We start from the raw sequence: 26,800 nt of genomic DNA on the forward strand, positions 1-26,800 counted from the left end.
GTGAGGGGCGGTGCTGGACACTTCCACCCGCAGGCCTGAGGATGTGGAGCGGACTGAGGTGAGAGGAGGAGGCGGAGACGGACAGAGATGATGCCGCCCAGACGTGTTTGATTTTGGGAGATGAGAAGTCAAAGTGCGCTCAGCTCGGACCGGAGCGGAGGGACAGTAAGAGCGGGCAGGAGGACGCAGGAGGACAGACACACACAGACAGAGACACAGACAGAGACGGAGCTGAGGGAGGACGGCTCCTCGTCTCTCTGACACACCGAGGCTCGGGTGAGAAGTCGGGGCAGCTGCCTGACCCGGAGCCGGGGGGCAACATGGTTGTGTCGCTGCGGAGCTGGGTCGCCAACGAGGGAGGGAAGCATCTGATCCTGGTGAGAACAAAAGTTTTCAAAGCTCCACTCCAACATTTACCTGATAATAGGTTTTTAATACTTTTTCTGAAGAGAACTTTTGACAAGTTCTGAGAAAAAAATCAATATTGTGTATCCATACATTGCAAACAGTATATTATAGAATTGGCAATTATGATCAGATGTAGTGATAGTGAACACATGGCTGCTGTTTAGACTCATCTGTACATGCTGTGCTGCTAATGGATCTCTCACTCTGTGTGTGTGTGTGTGTGTGTAGATGCTGTGGTTGGCAGCAAACACCTGGCTGTTCCTCAGGACCTTCCTGCTCTATTCCACTGGACATCAGTATCACTACCTGTACGAGATGCTCGGGGTGAGACCTGACACACAAACACACGGCCCTAAAAACGTCTGTTATTCACCTCATATGTGTTAATACTTCCAATCACTGTCGCATCCTGACAAAAGTGAAACACAAACACAAGGCTTTCCTAATAACACATGGGACCTTTTCAACTGCTTGACACAAAAGGGATAAGCTAGTTTAAAAATCGAGCTACAACCATTGTGAGGCCAGAAACACAGAGTTGTGAGGTGCGGTCCAATCTGACTCAGGCCTGTTGTAACATCTGTTGTTTGTTACCTGAACTCCCACGCACCACATCATGTAAAACTTTATCAAAGCCATGACACTGAAAGTCTCAGTGTCTTCAAGACTGAACGAATTAGTAGAGAAATAAGTGAAAAACAGCAGTTCAGTTCTAGATAATAATTAAGCTGTAACGTCAAAACTCAGCACACAGGCTATCAAAACATTATTTTCACAGGCATCCTCATATATCATGTAGAGTGACTCCAAATGCTTTTTAGTGGCTGTGCAGACAAACAACAAAGCAACTGAAGGTTTCCGTTAGCAAGGTTTGAAAATGTTGAAAAAACTTGCTGATGTTTTCACCAGCTTCAAAGATTTCCATGAATATCTCTGAAACAAGATGTGAGCTGCATGGTCATCCGTCAAACACAACTTTAATGAGTCTGAGTTATGACTGTAAACTCTGTGACAGCAATTAGGTGTATGTGTGTGTGTGTGTGTGTGTGTGTGTGTGCGCTGACTCTTGGATCGGCTTATAGTGACATGAGCCTGGGTACACACACACACACACACACACACACACTCACACATGGGGTCAGGAATTTGATGCTTGCTAACCCACATAAGCGTTGGTGTAATTGTTGTCACAAGTTCGTGTTGTGTGTGTGTGTTTGTGGCAGAGAAAGTCTTCCTTGTCTTAGGATACACAGCACACAGGAAATACACTGACAACACCGTCCAATCAGACAGTTTGCTTTCTGTAAACAGGATTACAAAAAAACTACAGAACCAGTTTCCATGAAATTGTGTGGAGTGGGGCATGACCTAAAGAAGAATCCATTCACTTTTTGAGTGGATCCAGATAAACAGGTGGATCCAGGATTCTTTTTAATATCATTAACATGGCGTTAACCTTATAGGAGGTGTGCAGTCTCTGAGCACCCTTATATACCTCGGCAAAGGAGGTTATGTATTCATCTGTGTTTGTCTGTTAGTTAGCAGGATTATGCAGAAAGTACTCGACAGATTACCAGAAAACTTGGTGGAAGGTTGTGGTTTAGGCCAGTGAAGAAGCCATTCCATTTTGGTGTGGATCCAGATCCAGGAGGCGGATCCAGGAATTGCTGTTCACTTTCTCTAACATTGTGAGAGAGGCGGTTTTGCAACATTTTTCGTTTATATCTCTGAGAATTCATTGATCTTGATGAAAAATGTTTAAAGGACTGATATCAGTAAGTGTGTGAAATGTTGGTGCAGCTTGATTGACGGTATGCGCTCTACTGAATGCCCTTAGTTTATCTAATGTGTTAGCCATTTAAATTCTTCCCTGTAACCCAATATCACTGTGATCGGGGCTTCATTATTAGACACTTGCCTTGGGCCTAAATCTAGCACAATGACGTCCTCAGTCTTCATAACACTGTTTTGGGAATGTGGTGATCTTTTTAAAAGTATCTTCTAAAACAAACCTGTGAGCATTAAAAAATACCACCCAGCAGGTGTAGGAGACAATGTGGAGAACGTTGCAGTACTTTGAGTTTGAGTATTGGTCAACGGCTTTAAACCACGAGGAGGACAGTATGAGAATCAAACAGAGGAAACAATTTGTGCAGCAATGAATTAGAGGCAAAATCAGATGAGGCTGCAAACGCCATGTGTGAGCTATTCATGCACTGCCTGTACAGTGGGAGGCACCGGGGAGAGAGGGGCAAGTGTGGGCACGCCGCTGGCTTTAACTGAATGCCTTGCCAGAGGGCTTAAGTTTATGTTTGTGTGTGTGTGTGTGTGTGTGTGTGTGTGTGTGTGTGTGTGTGTGTGTGTGTGTGTGTGTGTGTGTGTGTGTGTGTGTGTGTGTGTGTGTGTGTGTGGAGAGCGAGAGAGTGTGAATGTGCACACATGTAAGACAGAGATGTATATCAAAGCTTTAATTCTACCGAAGGGGAATTAGATTAAACTTCAAAAAGCATCTTGTTTTGTTCACCTGTATGTTTCTGTGTGTGTGTGTGTGTGTGTGTGTGTGTGTGTGTGTGTGTGTGTGTGTGTGTGTCTCCGTTGTGTTGGGAATGTACAGAAAGCAGGATATCAGATCTCCTGCCTGTGGCTTTTTGCCGTCAGCTGCTTTTCTTTGTGAAGCTGTGCAGAGCGAATGTGTCTGTGTTTTTAAAGGGTAAATGTATCAGATGCTTTAAGTGCACTGGTCTTAACCTTGACTCACTATATGTAGATTCTAACATTGACCTGCGTGCTCTGTACTTTTCAGTACATCATACCATACCATACATTTCAGAGACCCTGCAGCAGGTCTTACTCTTACTTCTTTTTCAGTTGTCTTAGTCGTCATATTGTCAGTTGTGGTCACCCATGTTCTGGAAATGCATTGTGGGAAGACCCTCTCTGAACAGGCACTTTTAGTTAAAACTCATGTGTGGTCTTCCCTCTTTGGCATGTTGTCAAATCTGCACTCTTTAAAACTGCCCACTTCTTAAAATGTGTTTGGGACGTATCATATATGAGTCGAGCGTTTTGTGATCAGATCCTCGGCTCTCCGGGGGTAACTGAATGGCAGGGATTTACTGGATCTGTTTGAAGAGTTGAGATTAGTTAGTTAAATATTAGTTAGCCTAAGTTTGGGTAGACTTGAGTTAAGGGTGGGCCCTTTCTTTTGGTTTTGTTGGTGCACGTTGGGATTCACACCTTCCAATTTGTCGTTTGTATCTGTTTTGAGGGTTGGGGTGGTTGCTTCCCTGTTGGTGTTATGTGGTCAGGGATTTATAAAGATTATAGCCACTGCAATCTCGACTGTCTTCCTTAAGTCATTAATATGCTCAATGGACAAGCTAAAGTAACCTGTGTCTTTGTAGGTTTGTTCCAGGGAAGGATGATCTGAAGAGCATTTCACACTTTGGCTCATTTTGGGACAAAGACAAAATGACTTGTTCCATGTGGAATGACAGTTTTTAAATGTGAATTAAAATGTATTAAATTCTAGGGTTTGTGATGAAACCACTTTGAGGCGTCTTGATTGGAGGAGTTTGGTCATCAGGTAGATTCACCTCACTTGGGCTATAGCTGCACTGTATAAGCTGGTGGCATTCATCCAGTCTCCCACTCCCCCCATGGGCTCCACAGCGATTGGTTTGAGTTGTAATTTGATTGCTACATTTAAATTTAAATTAACTTCTTTAAATAAACTAATTTGTGGTCTCCCCTCCTTTGTCCAGGCTTCAGCTGGGTTGTGGCAATTGTCATTTTGCTGTCTAATCACTTCAAACTGCTGCTTGTCCAGTTGCGAGGTAGCAGTGCATGTAATTGATATTCTTTCAGCTAACTTCTTGGATTGTGTTGCATCGCTTAGAGCTTACCACCACTTGAACTCGCTGATTTTGGGTGGAATATCCCTTAAAAGGTCAGACTACAGCTTCACACATGAGCTGTCTGTCTTGCCCTGTTCCTCTGAGCTACACACCTTCATCTTCCACTATTTGTTTCACTTCCTGAGGCGTAATCAGAAGCGACAGCACCAGCGGTGCACACAAAGGCTGCCAAGAAAGTGTTTAAATGTACTGAGTGTAGCAGATGCCAAAGTACATCCAGTGTTTAAAAAAAAGAAGCATTAGTTTTAGCTGTCACTTTAGATTTCTAAAGCCAGATCACACGGCTGACATCCCGTCCATGTGACTTCAAATACATTTTACACCTTTTATCCATCCATCCAGTGCATCTGCAAATGCTTGCCACTTCCTGATCTTAACCTTTAATGGACAGAAAACACACAAAAATCCACATTTGTCAGACTCTTTTGTTCATTAATGTATTTATTTGTATTGAAAGGCAAAGCCCCAGCGCAGAGCTGCCTAAAGGGGACTGGTTCTTGGCTCTCCACACTGAGAAGAACAAAGATTTAGTTTTAAAAGTCTCTGGAGCAGGAAGTCATGCCTCAAGGCCTCAGTGCTCACACTGAACAGTTTTAATCTGAAAAGGAACAGCTCAAAAGTGTCTTAATCTGCCAGACCCTTCTCACTTTACATCTGCTGAATCAGGTCCCATTGCAGCAACCTGCCTAACAATGTGTGTGTTTATATCTGTGTGTGTCTCCCAGCTCGGTCTGTGCATCAGCAGGGCGTCTGCATCCGTGCTGAACCTGAACTGCAGCTTGGTGCTGTTGCCCATGTGTCGCTCACTGCTCACCTTTGTCCGAGGAACACACACGGTAAGAAAAGAATGGAATGGAATGGAATGAAAGAGGAAGGAAAGAAAGAAAGAGAGGAATAGGAAGAATATTTGGTTTTCATTAGGTTGGATGAATAAGTCGGTGTTAATTTAATCTAACTTTGTGTCGAGTAAAAAATCACTTTCAAAAGAAATTTGGCCTTTGATTTATTTTTCATTTTTTATTTAAAAACTGATAAAAGTTCAAAGACTGTCACTAATTTCATATAGTTAACAATAAATAAACTCTTATTTAATATAAATAGTTTTGTTGTTTAGTTTCTTTTTAGGTAAAATATAGTCATATATTAAGTGTAATTAGATGTGATTTTAATGTGAAAATTGGTAAAAACTGGTTTAGATGAATTTTGAATGTGGGGGTACAGGATAAGTGGAAAATTAGCTGTGTGTTCTGGTTTTCCATGAATGCATGGCTTAACTATTGTCAATGTTACACACACACGCTCGTGCAGGTATCGAGCAGAAAGACGCGCAGACTGCTGGACAAGAGCAAAACCTTTCATGTGGCCTGTGGAGTCACCATCTGCATCTTCTCTGGTAAAACTGTCACTGCAGCTGAGCAGCTTACGTATTTATGTATCAGTGTTTATAGTGTGTGTGTGTGTGTTTTTTACTGTGGTTAAATGAACCCAGGCTGGCTCAGCATTCCTGGGGTACCAGCTGTGATGTCCCTCCAGTTGGTCTTGTGTGTTTTTGGTGTCACGCTGTGTGTGTGTGTGTGTGTGTGTGTGTGTGTGTGTGTGTGTGTGTGTGTGTGTGTGTGTGTGTGTGTGTGTGTGTGTGTGTGTGTGTGTGTGTGTGTGTGTGTGGTTCCTGAGATGATCCTCTCATGACATCATGGGAGCTCCTCGCAGCTGCGTGTCTGCTGTCTCCGGTTTACACGCTTCTTCCTTTTAGTCATCACGTCTGTCAGCCGTGTTTTTTTTTCTTTCTCGGAGTAGCCTGGCTCATATCATCTTATCATATTTTTACAGTTACACGACTCTCAGGAAAAAAGATAAACTGCAAGTGAAGTCAGCACTAAAGTCACCTACGTAGAACAACATGCTGTGTGCTTTTCCCCTGCAGTGATCCGCTCCAAGTATTGTATAGAGGTCGTGCTCTGGTCCTCCAACTGTTAATCAGCACCACTGTTATGGTGGCTGATGGGATCTGGGATGTAAAAAAATATGTAACCTTTTTTTAAAAGAGTTTTCTACCCTTCATGATAAAATTCTTGCATGCTCAAAAGTCTTTATTTTGGACAGAGACATCTGAATTAGAGTAACGCATTGCTACAGCGTTTGCAGAGGACTCACATTTAATTGATTTCACTGGTGCACCACAGGGATTTGGTGTTGCATTTCCATAAACATTATGAAAAAATGGTAAAAATGTGTGTAGCAGTGTTCAATTTCATGGCAGCTCATCTAATAGTTACAGAGACATTTTACTTAAAACCAATGTCACGCTTATGGTAGTGCTGGTTCATCGTCTGGGGACCATGACTAGTCTGTAAAAAAAATTCCTGGACATCCACTCGATAGTTGTTGAGATATTTTAGTCTGGCTGGAATGACACTGCCACACAGCTGATAGAACGATAGAAATATAAGAACTGCAAGAGCTGACATCTGTTCTTCACTATATATCATATGTCAAGCTTAATCCATCTTTCATCAGTAGCACCTCACATACACACACAGTCTAACCTTAATCATAGCAGCTACTTGTGTAAACATGTTAAAACATGTCTTCACCTTAAAATGTAAAGATTTATGTCCCCATAAGGAAGACAGGTCCCTGTAATGACACTGCAGATGTAGGTCCCCACAACGTTGAATACTTATCGCACACACACAGTCTTTACATATACATGTCTCTTTGTCATGTTCTAATTGCGGAGCGCTGAAGTTTTGAGACAACGAACGACAATGACGACAGGGAGTTAGCGGAGAAGGGAGTGAGGCCCAGATTGAGAGAAGACAGAGAAAGAGAAGGAGGGGGAAGAGTAGGGTGGGAAGCAGTGGGAGTGAGAAAGGATGTGAGGGAGAGAAAAGGACCCTTGTGTCTCATGATTACAGCTCCTAATTCCATCAGCTGTCGAATGGCTGCGTGGTTAGCCTGTGATGTCAGGGAAGTGTGTGTGTGTGTGTGTGTGTGTGTGTGTGTGTGTGTGTGTGTGTGTCCGTGTGCGTGCATGAGTCAGTGAGTCAGGAGGGTGTTTTGCTGACTTTCTGCTGAATAGACAAAGAAATGTCTGTACGAGTGTCTGCGTGCAGTTCATTTTGACCTCAACAATCGAGTGCATGTCTGTTTGAAGCCGAGATGTGTTACCTGCTGGCGTCTCTGCACTAAAGTGTGTGTTTCAAATCACTTTTTTTTGTGTGCAACCCGCCTTTCCTCCCTTCTGCAGTTGTGCACGTTTCCGCCCACTTGGTGAACGTCATGAACTTCAGTGTGAGGTACTCGGACGACTTTCCTGCTCTCAATTTGGCTCGCCACAGAGGAGAGGTGAGGCGCATAGCCACGTGTTTGTACGCTACAAGATTTAACTCAAGTCGTAACACTTAACAGCCCTTTGAACACTCGTCCTCACTCTTGAGCGAGGGTAGTCTACCATGAGAGTCCTCAGCCTACAGTCAATCCAGTCAATCACTGATGAATACCCTCTCTAGTAGCGGGGGGGCACTTGAAATGAATTCACCTGCCGAAGTCATGTGTTGGATTGAAGCCTGCAGACTGATTGCTCTCCCCGGTACACAGTTGGCACAGTTGGCTACTTAGACGTGGAATATAAAATGCGCTAATAACTCTCCCTTTTGTTCCGTTTCCTCTCCAGGATCCCAAGCTGATCATCTTGACCACAAGTAAGAAAGACGACTCACTCTTATACAGCATTGCATATAAATTAACACTGTATACCCTTCTCTTTGTCTCTCTTTATATATCTTCTCTTTATTTGCTGTTTTCATGGTTAGAATAAATCCTTGTAGAAAGTCATTCAGTATATCGTGTGACCTGCATGGATAAATCTCCCATTGCAGATGAATACATGTATGTGTCCTTTACTCCTCTCTAATTGGCTTATTCTGTTTAGTCCCAGGAGTCACCGGCGTCCTGTTGGTTCTCATCCTCTTCCTGATGTTCATGTCCTCCTCCTCCTGCGTACGGTAGGTCAACTAAACCACCATCCTCCATCGTGATGATCATAGTGTAATTTTTGTTTGTTTATTTTGTGTTGTGTCACAGATGTGTTAACAGAGGTGGATACAGTTTGCATGCAGCAGTGTTTTACACACGACCATTATGAAGTTGCTTTCAGACATGCACTCAGGTCTGGACATTTTCGGTGTCAGTTGCTCTACCCATTGTCAGAATGTCCGAGTGAGAATACAGCAAGAAAAGTCACTGCTAGTTAGATGGCGTGTCCATGACATTTCTAACAAAAGACCGACGTGAACCTGAAAAAAACGTGAAGAATATAAATATCTCAGGATGAAAAAGAAGTGTCATACACATAGAAGAAGGAGTTGTCAAATTGGAAAGACAATGAGATCCGAGAGCTTTTGACATCGCCGGTGTCGATGTGCTGTAAACAAAAGTTAGTGATTCCCATTTGTTAAACGTCATGTCCTGCAAGTTCTACCCAGAAGCAATCCCTCGCCTGAATATTCCGGAAATCTTCCTGTTGTTGCGAACACGTCTGACCTTCATGTGTGAAAGGCAAACTCTAGAACATGTCCGGATCCAATTTTCATAGTCTGCAAACAGCTTAACAAACAGACGTGTAAAGCTGAAGTTCTTGAAATACAGAGAAAGTTATTCGTTTTCGAAATCCAGCCACTTGTGCTTGAATGCATGGGTCTCTGCCTTTGTCTCTGTCCCTTTGTGTCCCTGTCGTCCCTGTGTGCTTGTGAGATGAAGACAGTGTAAGAATGGGAAATGGAGACCATAAGGAGAAATGTTAACTGCGCTCTGTTACAGAGCAAATCCACACTAAGTGTTTCACTCTCAGCTCTGTCATTACTCAGGTCATGGTGGGTCAACCACTGTGTGTGTGTGTGTGTGTGTGTGTGTGTGTGTGTGTGTGTGTGTGTGTGTGTGTGTGTGTGTGTGTGTGTGTGTGTGTGTGTGTGTGTGTGTGTGTGTGTGTGTGTGTGTGTGTGTGTGTGTGTGTGTGTGTGTGTGTGTGTGCTCTTCTTGCTTCCCTCAGTAATTGAACAGAGGATAAGAGGCTTTTCCAGACCACTTAAGGCTTTAGATAAGAGTTTGGGTGAGTGGCTGGGGAGGTGGGATGATGGCTGCAGCAGAGCGGAGGAATGCCCTCCTAATAAGTCCCAGTGATCCCCTGATATTAACACACATTAATGTGCACAGGGTTATTAACATATACAGTTTTACCCTTTAACATCATTACTAATTACATTCTAATGTGAGCTGTGCCTCAGGAGGTAGAGAGGGCCGTCCACTAACCAGAAGGTCGCTGGTTTGATCCCTGCATTTTGTGCAGACTGGAGGTGTCCTTGGTCCACACACAAGTCTTTCTAATACTTACAACTCCTCCACTGTAGTAACTTACAGTATCTCTGAAAGTTCATAATTCTTTTCTTCAAGCATATGGTTGTTAACAAAAGACAAAGATAATTTAACATGCAGTAAGTTACTATTTAAATATAGTCTTAAATTTGATCAGCCTTTCTATTCTCATTGTGGCCTTTTCATTCTGTTTACCCACATACGTCCCCACCTTTCCTTAAAGTACTGGAAAATATGTAAGAAAAATGCAAATAGTGTGGCACAATGGTGAGGAATGTAAGTAATAAAATGTTTTTCCACTGCTGAGCGCATTCATTCTTTATCGCTAAAAGCAAAGTTCACCTCCAGACTGGTGAGTTTGTGCCATAATGAGGATTTTTCAGATTTATCTGGTTTTTTTCCAGTATGTGTAATGCAACACATAGACTATTTATTCATGATCTTTGATATGATCATAATTCTTTTTAAATGTTGGTGCGGTTTAGAAGCAAGGCAGTTTATTTTCTTTGAAATGTATTTTTGCAGGTTGGTATAAACCAAATTTGAGTGCAGTTTCAGTTCAACTTATACATGAAATCTCTTCAATTTTGGACTTAACATCAGTGGATTTTGAGAAAACGACCTAACAGGATGTTAACATTCGTCTTTTAGATGGTTTAACGTGAATGATGCTGCTCAGACCTGCACAGAAACAGGATCTACTCAAAGAAAACAAACATGAAAGAAGCTGCGGCCAAAGAGATCCTGATGATGTTCATTGTTTGTAGTGTTTATGGGGGGGGGGTCATTGTGTGTAATGACCCCTTTAATATTGACCTCTGGTGTCCTGCTTACTCAGGCTCTGAGCTTCTGAACAAACTCTGACCTTTCTTCTTTTGTGCTGTCTGTGTTTCTCTTGTACGTCTGTTTCCATCATGTTCATGGGACAAGTATTTTATTCCTCATTGACTCATTGTATTAATTCATTATGTCTGTTTAAACATCCCTGGTTTCATTTAGAAGTAATAGTTTCTTATGTTGTGAATTTTTTTCTCAGGGTGTCCAACTATGAGATCTTCTGGTACACACACAACCTCTTCATTGTCTTCTACATCATCCTCATGGTGCACATGGTCGGGTAGGTCTCGGGTCTCAGTCCGCTGATGGCAGCACTAAATCTATCTGTGTGTGTGTGTGTGTGTGTGTGTGTGTGTGTGTGTGTCGGTCCAGTTTGTCCCCGTCTCACCCACCACCTTCAGAGGATGAGATAAGAATTTATCTTCACCTGTAAGTCAGCAAATATCCGACTCCCACTGACAGCTGGAGACATCTCTAACTCTCATGCTGCAACTCAGGTTTTTCTCAGAAGCCACATATGGATCCTTTTGTACACACACGATTCATTTAATTTCACTTGTTCAACCCAGAAATGTCCTTTTTGTTTCTTGTCTGAAATCATTATGATTTTTTTTTCTTTAACTCGCCTTTGCTGAAAGTCCATCAACCATGGTACCACGGTTTGCTTGTACACGCCTGTCCGGTTGCTTCAGTGCTGTAGTGAGATAGATTTAGTGCAGAGCCTTTTCTAAACCCCCCTGTTTGGAATGGGCTGTTTACTTGGCGGTAATTCTGGTTACAAGCAACTGTAAAATAACAAAACTAACACAAACTGAAGTCCAACTTTCATTTTTTCCGACAGTGGAGCTCTGAAGTATCAGACCAACATTGAGGCCCACCCCCCTGGCTGCCTCCGAGCCAATCAGAGCAACATAGAGCAGCACGGCAAGGAGCTGGAGCAGGGTGAAGATGAGGAGAGGAGATGCAGAGAGGAGGCTCACTTCCAACCTCACTACCCCCAGGTGTGTGTGTGTGTGTGGGCGTCTATTACGTGTACCCTGGCATTAACATTTATTTTTGTGTACTTTTGGGCTGAAAGAAGTGTTGTCTGCGCTGCAGTGGGGGTGTAAGTGTGGTACACGTGTGCTGCGTGTTTGAGAAGTGTCAGGAGGGTTTTATTAGAGGTGTAGAGCTGTTAGGGAGGAGCAGACATCCTCTCTACATCAAGGCCTGTGTTTGTGTGCGTTTCTTCCTGCGTGTGTGATTATGTGTTTGCACGTGGTTGTTAAGCAACGAGCTGGTCCCATAAAATCCCCCTTATACCCGGTTGTGCTTCCCAGGCTTTACTGGAGCTGTGAGCAATTAGTCTGCGGCAGGTAACAAACACCACACACTGAGATAGTTAGCATTTAGTCTCATGAAGAGCCTGACTGAGGCGTCGGTCGGCTGATCAGAATTCGGCCGATATGAGCCTTTCACACACATAACGGTATCATAGTTTATGTTTATGTCACTCAGTAGAGCACATATCTCCACCAAGGCCCAACAGTCCCCTTATGAAACCTCATTTAGATTCACTACACCCAGATTTTTATTTGGACCTTGTGTCTCCATGTGTGTTCAGACATGGCTGTGGGTGTCCGGTCCTCTCTGTCTCTACTGTGCAGAGCGTTTCTACCGCTACATCAGGGGCAGTGACCCCGTTACCGTGGTGACAGTCATCAGGCATCCCTGTGATGTCATTGAGTTGCGGATGCTAAAGAAAAACTTCAAAGCTCGTCCTGGACAGGTGAGAGGACATGATGAGGATTTATCTCCAAACACATTTTTGTCAAAACTCAGTTGTACTTTATTCTTTCTTCCTTTTTTATTTATCTCCCCCTCCTTTTTTGTCCCTAATCCTCTCCCTCTCTCTCCCTCCATCTCTCTCTTTTATTCAGTATATTCTTCTTAACTGTCCAGGTGTCTCTTCCTTTGAGAACCATCCCTTCACCCTAACGACGGTAAGACTTAATGTAACTCACCAACTTGCTGCAACACATTCCTCACTCATGACACAATGTACATACACACACACTCTCACATGTTTTTACAGTTTCTTAAACGCCCCCCTGACAAAGAACATGCAGTTCTTTGTCTCAACATCCTGCCCCCTCCACTGTCAGCAGACACTTGATTGACAGCTGGCTCATCCAGTAATATTCAGTTTCACATTGTTTATTGATGTTTGCAGATTTTAGTCCAGATTGTATGAGACTGAAGCCGAAGAAAAAGAAACAACTTTCTGCCTCGACAGCACACAGGGATTCTCACACACACTCGCTCACAAAGAGTCACACACACACACACAAATACTTTGTGCATGCCTGCGCCTGGTGTGTTATGGAGCTTTGAGGAGGAGGGTAGAGAATCACACTGACAGAGAGCAGACAGACCCCTGAGGCTAATAATGCCGTCTGCCAACAGGAAGGCTCTGTCTGTCTGTCTGTGTGTGTGTGTGTGTGTGTGCACATCGTTAAAAGAAATGAAAAGACTTGTAGCTGCGTCTGTGCCTCTTGTACTGGTTGGAATTGTGCACATGTGTGTGTTTCGCTGTGACTCATTGTCCGCTCTCTAACTCCTCGCAGTGTCCCACAGAGAACAAGAAAACTTTTGGCGTCCATCTCCGAGTCTTGGGAGACTGGACTGGTGGGTTCACACAAACACGTGCTCCCCCCCTCCTCACACACACACACACACACACACACACACACACACACACACACACACACACACCCATACATAGGTTTACATGTGCAGAAACGCACAGATAAAAGCTGACTCTCACTGTTCCGTATTACTTGACAGGAAGGAAGTCATTTTGTTTTGCCCTCCTCTTCTTCTCTCTCCTCTCTGGGGAGGATGCATTTCTGGAAAACTACATTTTGTGTGTGTGTGTGTGTGTGTGTCTTTTATCTCGAGGTGAGCGTGGTTCCCACAATTTTATTGTCATGTTGGAAATCTGGATTTGCCATGAGTTCACACATGCACTCAGTCGATCAATAATAAAGACAACAAACAGCGCTTACACTTTACATGCACGTAGAGTATGTCAGAGAAAAGGAAAAGTCAATGATGTCAAAAAGAAGTAACCATTGTTTCACTCTTTTTGATTTGACGGCCTCAGTTGCATTAATGTGCAGAAGACTCAGAAAGACTCGGCTGTGGAAGGAAGTTGTGGCCCTTTGGGGAGATTTAGACTAATGCAAGAACGTTTCCACTTGCTGCTGTACTTATACACACACACACACACACAAACAGACACACACACACACACTTTCAAAGCACAGGAAGGGAATTCAATTTGTTTTTGTTGGCCCCTTATTATGCCATGACAACATGGAGCGAGGAAATGTTGGAGAACACTGAACTGGCGTGTATAGAAAATACCTTTTGAGTTTATATGGTTGTGGTGTTATACATAATACTTCCAATATTTATAAAATTTGTTCTATCGAATAAGACTATGACTTTATAAAAGACGGACGAAACACCTTCCTCCAAGAAATCAGTCTCAAATGTCAGTCATGACATTTCAACCCATTTTTATAGCATCAAATGACTGTTTAAATAATTTTTTACCAGAAAAAAATAGAAGAGAACTGCCTTAAATGACAGTAATAGTTTGTTCCATGTCCCATCCACTAGCATGGAGGAGGTGGGGTTTACGACCTATGACCTATATATGACTGCAGCCAGGCTCATCGGCTTCACTTTTGGGGAGCTGTCATGTTGTCCATCTGTGTATATAAAGTCTATAGATAAGACCAGTGAATTTATTCCTTCTCTTCTTCTCTCCTCTCCTCAGAGCGGTTCACACAGCTGCTGCTCCCTCAACCGAGAGTAGACTTGGAGATCCTTCCCATGGTGCAACAGAGGCGATACCCCAAGTACATTTCTGTCTGTCTGTGTCTGTGACTGTGTGATGTGGCTGATGGGATTTCTCATGAAAGCTCAGAATCACACAGGGGTCAGAGGTTCTGACCTCCTGCCCTCTGGCCCTGTGCTCTTCCTGCTGTCTGTTTGAGAGGGAGAGAGATAGACGGAGATAAGGAGAGGGAGATGCGGGGTCAGTGAGGATGAGTGTTTGTTTTGCGAAAGTAAAACAGAGCCCCCCTCGCTCTGTTTGGTGGGCCGGGGCGTACAACTTTTTTTTCATTTCTTTCAAAATAAAGGTTCTCATCCAGGATAATAAGTAACACCTCATTGAACTAGACTTGTGCAATGTTGCCAGACTCTTAGCAAAGACCCTTAACAACAATTTCAGCCTTTATTTGGTGATTTAAGCGGATATTTAATGGACTGTCTTAGTTGCCCCATAAGATTACATTGAAGCCACTGCGGCCGTGTTAAGGCTGCAGACACCAAACATTTACGAGGCTCACTTTGGACTTTCATCATTTTGTCTGATTGATTTTACATCTGTGTGTTTTGTGTATTTGTGAGAAGTGTGTGTTTTGTTTCACAAGTGTTTGAGCAGCTGTTGTAGATTCGATGGGTGTTTGTGTCTGTTGGGGGATTGCATCGTCTGTACACACACACACACACACACACACACACACACACAGACTGTGGGATCTCAAATGCAGGATGTTTATCTGTATATGTATGTATGACCCTGGGGGGGCAACTATAAATATATGTTTGCATATTTGTCCAGTTTGTGGACTAAGCTGCTTCTGTGGTTTTTGTGCACATTGTTTGTTCAGGCTCTACGTGGACGGTCCATTTGGAAGTCCATCAGAGGAAGTGTTCAACTACGACGTCAGTGTGTGTGTTGCTGGCGGAATCGGAGTCACGCCGTTTGCCTGCGTGCTGCACGCTCTGCTGTGAGTTACGAACAAAAATACCATATACTGAAAAATCTTGAATACTTGCAGCAGGTATTTGATGTCTCCACCTTTTATCTCCGTGCTGCACACTCAGTGACGGCTGGGAGGGTTTCAGGTTGCAGAGGTTGTACTTTGTTTGGGTCTGCAGAGAGCTTCAGTCCTTCTACTGGTTTGCTGAGCTGCTGTGTGCCCTTCATCACAAGGTCAGAATAAACCCAGCAGGCAATAGCCCCACATGTTACATTAGTTAAAACATGGAAATTAATCTGCAGGTCATAATTAGGGTTTGGACATTAATTGTAAAGCACGTATTGTTTTTGAGTGCTTTGAAATCAGCACTTGGCCAGAACACTCACTGTCTGTAGTCGATCGGCATTTTTGATTTGAGCCACTGCACTTCGAAATGTCTGTGCCGACCCTTGTTACTGTTTATTCAGAAAATAAAGGTGAAGCTACTTTATCAGTCAACATAATCAACTTGCCATCAGCTAATAGGGCTACTATTATACCTATCATGCTAATATTTATGTATTTAGTGTAAAAATCTATTAAACAATATAAATTTAATGATATTAGTAAAATGAGGAACATTGAGAGTCAAGGCCTTGGAGTAAAGACCATTCTAGTGTTTTTTGTTCTCAACCCCATCTTGTGGCTGTTAGTAATTTGACATCTTATCTTTCAAGAAACTGCTCTATCGGCGCCAATAAACACTGAACTTTCCTTGTCTGTGTTTGTCGTTTAGCTTTGGCGGGAAAACCGACCAGACTACTTTAATCTGAAACTGTACGTCAGTCAGACAGACAGTCTACAGGTAGGTGTGGATAACACCCCAACTCTCTGCCACTCACACACACAAACACACACACACACAAACACACACACACACACACACACACACACACACACACACACACACACACACACACACACACACACACACACACACACACACACACACACACACACACACACACACACACACACCACAACTAGAAGGTTGCAGGAGTCTTTCTGTGTGGAGTTTGGATGTTCTCCCCATGTCTGCGGGGGTTTTCTCCAGGTTCTCCAACTTCCCCTCACAGTCTAAAGACATGAGGGTTGGGGTCAGATTAAATTGGAGATTCTAAATTGACAGTAGGTGTGAGTGGTTGTTTTTCTCTGTATGCTGGTCCTCTGATACGCTGGCGACCTGTCCATGTTGTACCACACCTCTCGAACAATGTCAGCTTGGATTAGCTCCAGCTCCCCCTGCATGACCTTCAAAGATAAGTGGTATAGATGATGAATGAATGGATGAATGTATTTCACTCTCTGTTCATCTCTTTACTTCAGGGCTTTTGGTTTTCCAGTCTGTGAGAACTTCTTCCACTAGAGGGCAGTATATGACCGAGAGAGACAGTCTGTTCTGGAGTTTAGTCTTTAAATCAGGACTCTGTAGTTTCAGGGATGAGATGATCACATATATTTGACAACATATTAGGACCATTAAGCTCAATTAAATTTTGTTGCCATGAAAAGGCCAGCTGTGAATAGTTGTAATTCACTGACAGCCAATCAGATTGCAACATTTTTTGTTGGTACTGAACTGTTTAATTAGTTTCTAATGACAGGCAGGTTAAACTCAATCATTTTGCTCTGAAATATCTATAAATCATTCTTATGTATAGGAAAGTGTATAGAGGAGGTAGAGTATGTAATATTAGTACGATAAACTATGTAATAATTCCCTGAGAGCATATTTATAATCAAAACTGTCACACTGTTTCATTCAAGAGTGAATTAAAACCCTATTTTACCTATTATTCAGATGAAGATGAAATCAAGTGAAACAAGGTCTTTCCTTAAAAGCAACATACAACATACAGGACTTAACAGAATATGCTCCATTTAGAGCCCGCATTCTAGGATGGATGTTACATTAGGGACATGGTGTGAAGAACATGAAAAACAATGAATATGTAATCAATCTATCTATTTAATATTTCCAGAAATCTCTGTGTCGGTGGAACACATGTGTTGATAACTTCCAGACCTTTTCCTGGCTTAATAATATGGTAGAACCCAGAGATTGATGCTCGGTTCTTACCCAGACTTTACATGTTCTACGTTAAAGAGAAGAGTTATGAAAACATCTTACTGTGTGGTGGCTCAGGTGTACGAGAGGCTGGTCTGAGAAAGACAACAGAAGGACCTGCTGAGAGAATAAGTACTGTACTTAAGATAAGAGTTATGAATCATGTTACTGTGTGGTGGTGGCTCAGGTGTACGAGAGGCTGGTCTGAGAAAGACAACAGAAGGACCTGCTGAGAGAATAAGTACTGTACTTAAGATAAGAGTTATGAATCATGTTACTGTGTGGTGGTGGCTCAGGTGTACGAGACGCAGAGGAGGTCTCAGAATGTGGGTTCCTGAAAAGATTAATGATTCAATTAGAACCAGTATACTGTTTACTTTGTCTATATTCTCTTACTGAAACCTATAACACACATATGGGCACAGTGTAGACATTGTTGGGGAGAAAATAAAACTAAATATGTGATACACACCTGGTTCAGAGACACTTTGCTGGGGACTGTGGAGGGGGGTGAGGCCAAAAGACAATAATAACACTAAGTCCCCCTTTTGTTTGTAAACTTATGTGCACTTTACTGTTAAGGTTCTTTGTGGTGTTAAGAGAAGCTGACACTACTTTATATGTGCAGCAGGAACAGAAGAGCACAGAGATCGATGTCATTCAATGTAAAAAGCAAAGAAACACTGTGACGTACATTTCTGCCCATAATTCATCTGGTCTTTGGTCAAAGATTCTCTGACCTTTGTTGGAGAAAACTAATCACATGTGTAAAATAGTTACTTTGTTTCCTGTTCTTCTTTGTTCTCCCGACGGGGAGGAGTGTTCCTTTTTTTCTTTTTTTTTTTCTTTACTTACTTTATGAGTGTAAAACCACATGCCTGTCATGGGTGTGAGGCTTATCACAGCAAACTGAACCACCAGAGAGGTTTCCTCCTACACCATGTTTATGTTTCATGTTGCAGATCAGGGGGAGGGCTCCAACTGTAAATCAGAAAACACTATAGGATGTTGCCTTATAGACTGTTAGACGGAAGCTGAAGTATTAATTAAGGAAATAAAAATGGTTAAGTATTCAGAACAAAATTATTTACCGTGTATTAAGGTAAATTCTTCACATTTGTAAGTTCGGTCTATCAGTAGCTCACTTGGCTGAAACACAAATGATACACACAGTCATTTTATTTTTACTTAGTCCCGCCTCAACAGTCCCTGGATTGACTTTGCTTCATTAGCAGCTGTTTGCACCACAGATATTGTTCAAGGGCTCATAAAGTGTGGAGCACAGGCTGCTGCAGCACGGAGGAGAGCAAGAGAACATGTCAGCAGTGCTTCTCTGATGAGGGGGCATGTGCCACGAGTCTGTTGTTGTGTCCGTCAGATGTCTTATCTTGTACAGAGATCATAGAAATGTCAGCACTGACGTTTAATCTGCTGAGAGCAGTAATGTTTTCCCTCCCACAATGTTAAAGAGTGTTAATTTAGAACTGATTTCATTTAATAGTTTTAGGGATTTTTTTTTTTTTCATGTCTCCCCTCTTTTTTCCCAGAGTATGTCTGAGGAGAAGTACCGCCCCCTCACCTCCAGGCTGCTGGTTGGACGACCCCGGTGGAAGCTGCTGTTTGATGAGATTGGGAGGTCCAATAAGAAGTGAGTAGTGTGAGAACGTGGAATATTTGTTTGTATCAAAGTGAGGAGTTGTGAACATCTCACACCATTACCGTCTTCTTCCATGGTTTCAGTAAGCGAGTGGGGGTTTTCTGCTGTGGACCGAGGGGCATCTCCAGGACTCTGCACAAATTATGTAACTCAAGCCGATCCTCTGGAACAATCTTTGAATTCAACAAGGAGTCATTCAGCTGATTGAACTTCAGAACATTTTCCTTGGAGGAAAAAACAACAACTTTGGGATGGATTTTATACATTTATAAATATACAAGTACATTTCTGAAGAACTTTGGACAATCATGGTAACGTCAACATTTTGTGCATGTCCGAGAAAAGAAACAGACTGTATTTATATTTCAAACGTCTCCTTGCCCGTGGTTACTTAAGGCCCAGGAGCAGAAGACCTTAGTACCATGTAGCATGAGCTCCTCTCTGCAGGCCAGATAACCCCTGACCGAGCGCTCCACAAGCTTCTACTCCAGCCTCTGATCCGATCAAACCACTGAGACGAGCTGAAGGGAACGGCTCCTGATGATCTGTTTTTCTTCGTCTGCTGCTGGATTTCATCTTTTCCCCATTGCACCCACTGTGGAGTAAATCTGTTCACTCATGTTGGAGTCTAATCTGAGAAAAACACTGGCAATTCTACGTCAACAAACACATCCAGACTACATGGAGTTCATCAGGGGACAGAAAGACAATTTTTTATCCAAAGAAATAGTTACAAAACCAAAGGAGTGGAACCACTAGGACAAATCAATTATGCAGAAAACTAGTGCCGGATTTAGTTTTACGATCAACCTCATTCAACATGCACTTAAAAATACCAACTCGCTCCGAAGCAGCTCTACTTACCAAAGACCTCAGGCTATAGAGAGACATTTTAATACAGACACAAGCTGTTATGTCAAAATCCAAAAGACTGGGCATTACTAACTGAGACCATAAGGATATGTTTTTTTTTTTATTAGCATTGAAAGCTCCCATGAGTCTTACTCTTTGAAATATACCTCTCACCATGAGAGGTATATTTGATGACAGATCCTTGAATATGGACAGAAAACCATGTAATGTTATTCATGTGATAACAAAAGCTCTGAGAATATATGGGAGTTCTGTGTGTGTCCCTCTCATGGAGCAGGATTTGTAGTTTTAGACAGAGACAAGTATCCGACTGGTGAATAACACATCAGGGTCTGAGATTAGAGAAGTGCAAACTAAGCACAAACAGCCGATACATGATAAAGTCTTTGTTTTTATCCTGTTTGATTTGCTGTTGTACAAAAGCAACTACAACAACTACACCTCAAGCCAGTACTTTAAGTTAGTTACTTTTTTCAAATTTATTTATATTTCTTAAAAGTTATTTTACATTTTGTGAAAATCTTCTGTCGGACGTTTTCTCCACAAAATAGTGTCACATATCCAAAGGGAGTATGGATAAAAAGAAATTTTGAAATTTGACTTCCATTTGTTAACGATTAAAAGGTTTTACGAATAGATATAGTAACTTGTTATGTTAAAGGAGTCAATACTTCAGATTTTTTTACCGAAAGAAAATATCCTCAATATGTAACTAGCTACCATATTCAGCATTTTAAATCAAAATGTTTTTAGATGTTAAAGTGTGTGTCTATTTTCAGGATTGTCCAATTTTTTTAAGAACAAGCTCAAATCAGAAATAAAAGATTTTCTATTTATTACATTTTGATTATTTGTACATAGTTAATTAATTACTACTGCTGATCCTGTTTATGTTATTATTACAAATATTAAATTCAGAGGCACAGGCATATTATTAAGAAACAATGATCTTCTGACAATAAAGAAAAGTTTACTGTTAAGTCTCTAGCTAACTGAGCTATCGCTAAATTTATGAAACTAAATGAAAGAAGAAAACTAGTTTTTATTTAAAGTTGCCAGAAAACATGATGTTTGACAAACCAAAACAACAGAGTGAACATTTCTGCAAAACCAACAAATGAAAAAATTCACAGAGGAAACTTGGATCAAGTCTGATTTTAATGCAGCACGTACAAAATCATGATTCATCTTCATTATCATGATACATATTGTGAGTCTGCTGCGCTCCTTTAGCACCAGTGCTAACATACGAGGGTGTGGTGTTGTTGGTTTGGTCAGTTTTTTTTTGTTTGAATTTGCACTGAAAGACATAAACTGATTCAAAGTATGGAAATCTGTACGGATGGATGTACTTGGCATATCTGACCAATACATTTCTAACCAGAGAGATAAACAGAAGTGCTTTCATTGTTTGATTCACAATTCCTCTATTCACTTTAAAACAATGTATTTTTCTTTAGAAAGAGGAAGCCTCATTTGTGACAGTTTTTTTTGCGGACTCAGATTTCAGGCTTGGTCACAGATACATGAATGTAAAGCGAATATCATGGGTCAAACGTTTTATTCACCCCCTAAGTGAACAGGAGATTAAGGTTCATTACTGAAACACTCTTGTACATGTGACCGGGACTTAATCTGGATGAAGCAATAAATAATGTGCCTTCAACAACTGCTTTCAGCAGACATGACCTGGCTTTAAGTGCATATTTATCAGTTCAGCTTTACTGTCAACTGAATCTCAATGATTTACAGTAACATACAATAAATTACATGAAATGTGTCTCTGGTCAGGTCAATGAGGGAAGTCAAGTTGCCAAGGACAGAATAAGATCACTTCATTTTTTTTTTCTGATCGAACTTCAGCTGCTGTCATCGGCTGCAGAGTGGCCTCTGTAAACAGGCAATAAATATCCCTCGAGGTGTTTCACCCACACAGTGCAGTGTACTGAGGTGTTGCATTGTGGTAATGATCACTTGATGGCTCGGAAGGTCTGTGACTTTGTAAGTTTGTGTCACACAGAGATGTTTCTTACATGATATGTACTGAATGTGTAAAATATCAGGGACATCTGAAGGATTTTGCTCCTTGTCTCAAACGGGTCAGTTCACCCAAATCTCTTCTGTTCTCTTCTGTTCTCTTCTGTTCTCTTCTGTCTCTTTTGCATAAAGAAATTAAAAGAAACCTTGGAAAATAAATTGTTTTCCTAACGTGTGCTGTGACCTTCACGAATTACATTCACTTCACCCCCATTGTGCAAAAGCAGATGAGCAGATATATTAGTGGGTATCTCAAGAACACACACACACACACACACACACACACACACACACACACACACACACACACACACACACACACACACACACACACACAAAGCTGTCTGCCAAATACTATGAGGGAGAAATATGTACTTTTTGAGATTTTGGTGAACTGACTTTAAAGAGTCTTCTCCATCTCATCTGTACCTATATTAGAAAATCTAAATTCATTTATTCTCAGGAATTAAAAAATAAATTGATCCTTGTAGATCCTAAGATTCATCTTATTCATTTGATTCATGGCATCTTGTGTCCCTAATAGTTTGTACATTCACGTAACAGTATGTTAAGGTGTGTGTGTTACAGAGTAGTCTGATATGAGGCCGAGCCTTCCTCTGAGCTGCTCTGCAGTAGCGGCTGTCTCTCTCCGTAGATTGACACCCTCTTCCTCCTCTGGTTACGCTTCCACTTCCTCCTTGCGACAACAATCACTGCAGCGAGGACCGCGCTGATGAGAGCCCCGAGGATCCCGGCCCCCAGGAGCCACTGCCAGATCTGCTGGGCCTGCTCGAGGTAGGGCGTCAGGAACTCCTGCACAAACCTCTGTCCTGTGGTGAGACAGACAAGACAACGTTTTAGTATAAATATCTTAGAAACACTCATTCACTGGACATGTTTGTTGCTTTGTACTGACCAGGGTCCAGCAAATAGGCGTACTCGAATCCCAGAGCCTTGTTGGACAAGAAGTACTCTCCGTTTCTAAAGAGAGGCAGGAAGGGCACCATGTAGTAGCCATCATTGTGGCCAATGGGGGCGTTGGCGAGGGGGTAACTGGCCCGGAGAGGCATGTGGGTCCTGAGCCAGCGTTCAAAGATACTGGATGGAAGGAGGAACAGAGAGATAAAGAGGGTTGGAGATATTAAAGGTAAAAGAGGGATGAGCAGATAAGGATCTGATAAAGCTAGTGGAGTAATTATATAAGGGTTGTAGATAATATAGGAACAGTAGGGTTTGATATTTGAATTTTAACAAGTGATTTAAAATCATTTTATATGGGTAAGAGTGTATTTTCTATAATAAAACCATTAAAATGAATGACTAATAACCATCAATGTCTTATTTCAGATATTCCTTAAAACTTACAAATATCATTACTAGTAATAGATCTATTATTTTATTCTCATTTCCTCCTGTCACACCATTCATACTACTTTTTTCTCCTACTTCCTGTTTCCTCCCTCTTTCATTTATTGGACAAATGTATTTTTTGTTCAGCATTACACACAACTAGTCTCTTTACTGCAGCAAATAGAAACCATACTTTCATAACCCTAATGACTCCACTGTCCCTGTGTGTCCTCAGAGGAAAGTGTGTGTATCCCCATACCTATCAATGAAAGCGTGGTGCAGCAAGAATATCGGGTCGTTGGCTGAACCCTGCACCGAGGACATGGAGCCGTTCATGAAGACGTGCAGGGCGTTGTGCATGGTGCTCTGGCCCTGCACCGCCATGCCGGTCACTGGACTGGCAAACCCTGCAGGGAGAGAAAGGGAGAGAGAAAAAACAGGGCGTGAGAAAGAGGAGGTAGAGTAACAATTGTAGAGGTGTAGAAAGACGGATGGGACGGGAACACACAGGAAATTGAAAGTGTAAAACAGAGTGGAGGTGTGACGGTGTTAGTACAGAGATAAGAACACGGATATTTGGAGAGATATTTGTGAATGACTTCGGGAGGGAATGGAAACGTGTGAGTGGCTTTTCATGAGTTGAATGGGTGATGTCTACCACACTGACACAACAACATGGAACTTTGGAACTTGTTGAGCTGTTGACTGGTTTGAAGCCCCTGGCTGTGGAAGCAATAATTGGTGGGATTTTTGCCTAAGTGAAAAAATTCAACAATAGAAGAAATGTCAAGATCTCCTTAGGCATTCACCATGCACATTGAGATTTCCACTACTCATTAGATTCAGACTTAATTTAAGTTTTCAAAAGGGCACAAATGACTAAACTTAATTATTGACGTTTTCTACTTTTCTACTGTCAGTTTTTCGAATTTATAATGGTTGTCTATTGGAACAGGTTAGAGTAGGTGACATCACATGAGGCTACTTGTACACTGAAGTACATCGAGAAGTCATTTTCTAGTTTGATCACTTTGTGTTGACTTGTATCACGCTTGAGCACTAATATATTGCTGAAATAAATGTTTTTTTATGAACGAAGATTAAGTGAATGACTAATTTTCATGTGAAATATTCAAATTGGCATGTTTTAGTTAAATGCATATTTTAAAGATCTATATATAAATTTCTTCCTGCTTATTTCTGGGAGAATATCTAAGTGTTTTCAAGTGTACATGTCTGTATTTGAGTGTGTGTGTGTGTGTGTGTGTGTGTGTGTGTGTGTGTGTGTGTGTGTGTGTGTGTGTGTGTGTGTGTGTGTGTGTGTGTGTCCCCCACCTACCCTCCAGGACGTTTCTAAAGCTCAAGTTGGAGAATCGGTCCATGGGCCCCGTCTCGTACTCAGGGAGGCCCACAGTGAAATCAACGTCAGCTCTCGAGGGGAGTCGAGGCACGCGGTTCGTATCATGGTTGCCGGGGTTACGCAACAGTGGGCCCTCCCCGGTGCCGTTACACAATGCTTCTCGATTGTTGTACTCCTCTGGCTCGGTGCAGATCACCTACACACAGACACACACAGACACACAGACACACACACACACACACACACACACACACACACACACACACACACACACACACACACGCACACACACACACACAGAAAGATGGCTGGTTAAGTTAAAGTGCCTGTACACTTGACGTTGAGTCAATTGGCTCTCATACAGGAATATTTACTTTTATTCATGAGGAACTGAAATCCTCAGACAGATACTAGAGTGTTACACCGTAGATGCATTGTTTTATTCAAAATAACTCAGAATAAATATGACAAAGCCTTTGAAATAGGATTTCCACTCTCACATTTCACTCTGTTTGGATCACTTGAGGATGAATTCTCAATTTCTCTAAATAAATGTGTCTCTGTGTAATTTCTTTGGATTTAAGAGACAAAATGAGATTTAAAACAACAAACCTGCAGGATGACATAGAGACAAAACAATTCTTTCTTTTAGGAGGAAAGTAATTCTTAGTGTCTTAACAACGAATAAGGACACTTTGCTCCTACTGAAACAGGTACAGTACGTTTTCTCTCAGCGTCAGAAAGAGACAATCAGATGATCTCACCTTCCATGAGGAGAAGACAGAGCCGGGGCTGAGGATGTTGGGATTGAGGGGGCTGCGTCCACCCATCAGAGCATCGGTGCAAACCTCACAGGACTGGGCGTCCCTCCAGTCCCAGTACGGGAGGGTGAAGTTAAAATCTCCTGTCAGCTTCCTGATCTCATTCTCCCAGTGAAGCAGGAAGACTCGGTGCCACGGCAGGAAGGCAGCAGATTCGTGGGCAAAGTCGATGTCTCTCCATACGTTCCCCGGCCCTCCCAGGAAGGCGTCCCGGGACACGTAGTAGTGCATCCACACAAACAGGTCATAGGTGTTGATTTCAGAGAACATGGGGTTCTCCCCGTTCTCGCCCATCTCTGCTCTTGTCGCTGTGGATATGACATAGTCTCGGCTGATGGTGTTTTTAGCCAGGTTCAGGTAAGAGACAAACTTCTGTTGCTCAGCAGTTGACATGGTCAGGATGTTCCGGCGCACCGATTCCCTGTACTCTGCACAGTTCGAACCCCAGTAACCAAACCTGCATTCTCCACAGTTAAAGCCTCCATAGTTTCCAGCACAGTGACACGTCCGGTTAAAGAAGGCTAAAGGCCAACGTTCTCTGTCGTCAATCCCACGGTGTGGGTACTGGGGCCCGTGGGGCTCATCTGAGACCAGCACCTCGTTGCAGAAACCACGGCCTGACAGGGCGCCACAGGCTGAGCCATCACCGTCCCACACCGGGCAGCACTCTTTGGTCCGTAGTCCCTCTGAGTTGGCACACGGGCGAGGAAACTGACAGAAAGACGTCCCGAGGAGCTGCAGCAGGAGTGCAGATACAAACACAGTCCTCATGATGAAAAATCACAGCAACTCCAGTCTTAACCGCAGCAAGAAAAATAAACTCCTGTTGAGAGGACGCACGAGAATGTGATGCTCTAACAGAGACAAACAGCACAGAGGAGTAGATTCAGTGCTGGAGGGTTACTTCTTGTTTTTAGGCTGCAAGCAGGATTCACTTTCCACTAATTTTGTTTTAGTTTTTTACTTTTATCAAAGACAACACTGTCTTCCAGTACTCAAATTTTTCCAAAGATAATTAAATACTTTAATAAATTAGAAATACTTTTTTTGTTAAACTTGTTACCCCTCCACTCAGCCCTCTAACCCTCTACAAGAGCTCCTCTCCTTCCTCTCCTCGCTCTCTTACACCCAGCAAACAGCCTCTTGTTTTCTCCCTATTCATTGAACCATTTTAGGGGCCGTCCTGTGACAAAGTCTGTGATCTCACTGGGATCTCATGCACTCTGTAAGACACACACAC

The 26,800-nt window shown here is 42.4% G+C and overlaps 2 protein-coding genes across 2 annotated transcripts; one reads left to right on the forward strand and one right to left on the reverse strand.

The window, feature by feature from the left end:
- Positions 1–22,188, forward strand: LOC118106456 (NADPH oxidase 4). The gene is made up of 18 exons (XM_035155024.2): positions 1–377; positions 637–732; positions 5,051–5,161; positions 5,634–5,718; positions 7,576–7,673; positions 8,002–8,029; positions 8,260–8,332; positions 10,735–10,815; positions 11,377–11,536; positions 12,139–12,303; positions 12,455–12,517; positions 13,142–13,202; positions 14,362–14,443; positions 15,263–15,382; positions 15,480–15,588; positions 16,131–16,199; positions 19,010–19,110; positions 19,203–22,188. Exons 1-18 carry the CDS (start codon positions 321–323, stop codon positions 19,321–19,323), a joined length of 1,680 nt encoding a protein of 559 aa, XP_035010915.1. The 5' UTR covers positions 1–320; the 3' UTR covers positions 19,324–22,188.
- Positions 21,133–26,754, reverse strand: tyr (tyrosinase). The gene is made up of 5 exons (XM_035155025.2): positions 25,504–26,754; positions 24,719–24,935; positions 23,639–23,786; positions 22,946–23,127; positions 21,133–22,859 (listed from the first exon to the last, which is right to left on the reverse strand). Exons 1-5 carry the CDS (start codon positions 26,329–26,331, stop codon positions 22,612–22,614), a joined length of 1,623 nt encoding a protein of 540 aa, XP_035010916.1. The 5' UTR covers positions 26,332–26,754; the 3' UTR covers positions 21,133–22,611.
- Positions 26,755–26,800: the final 46 nt, after the last annotated feature.

Source organism: Hippoglossus stenolepis, chromosome 4 (assembly GCF_022539355.2).
Source record: "Hippoglossus stenolepis isolate QCI-W04-F060 chromosome 4, HSTE1.2, whole genome shotgun sequence".
NCBI lineage: Eukaryota > Metazoa > Chordata > Actinopteri > Pleuronectiformes > Pleuronectidae > Hippoglossus > Hippoglossus stenolepis.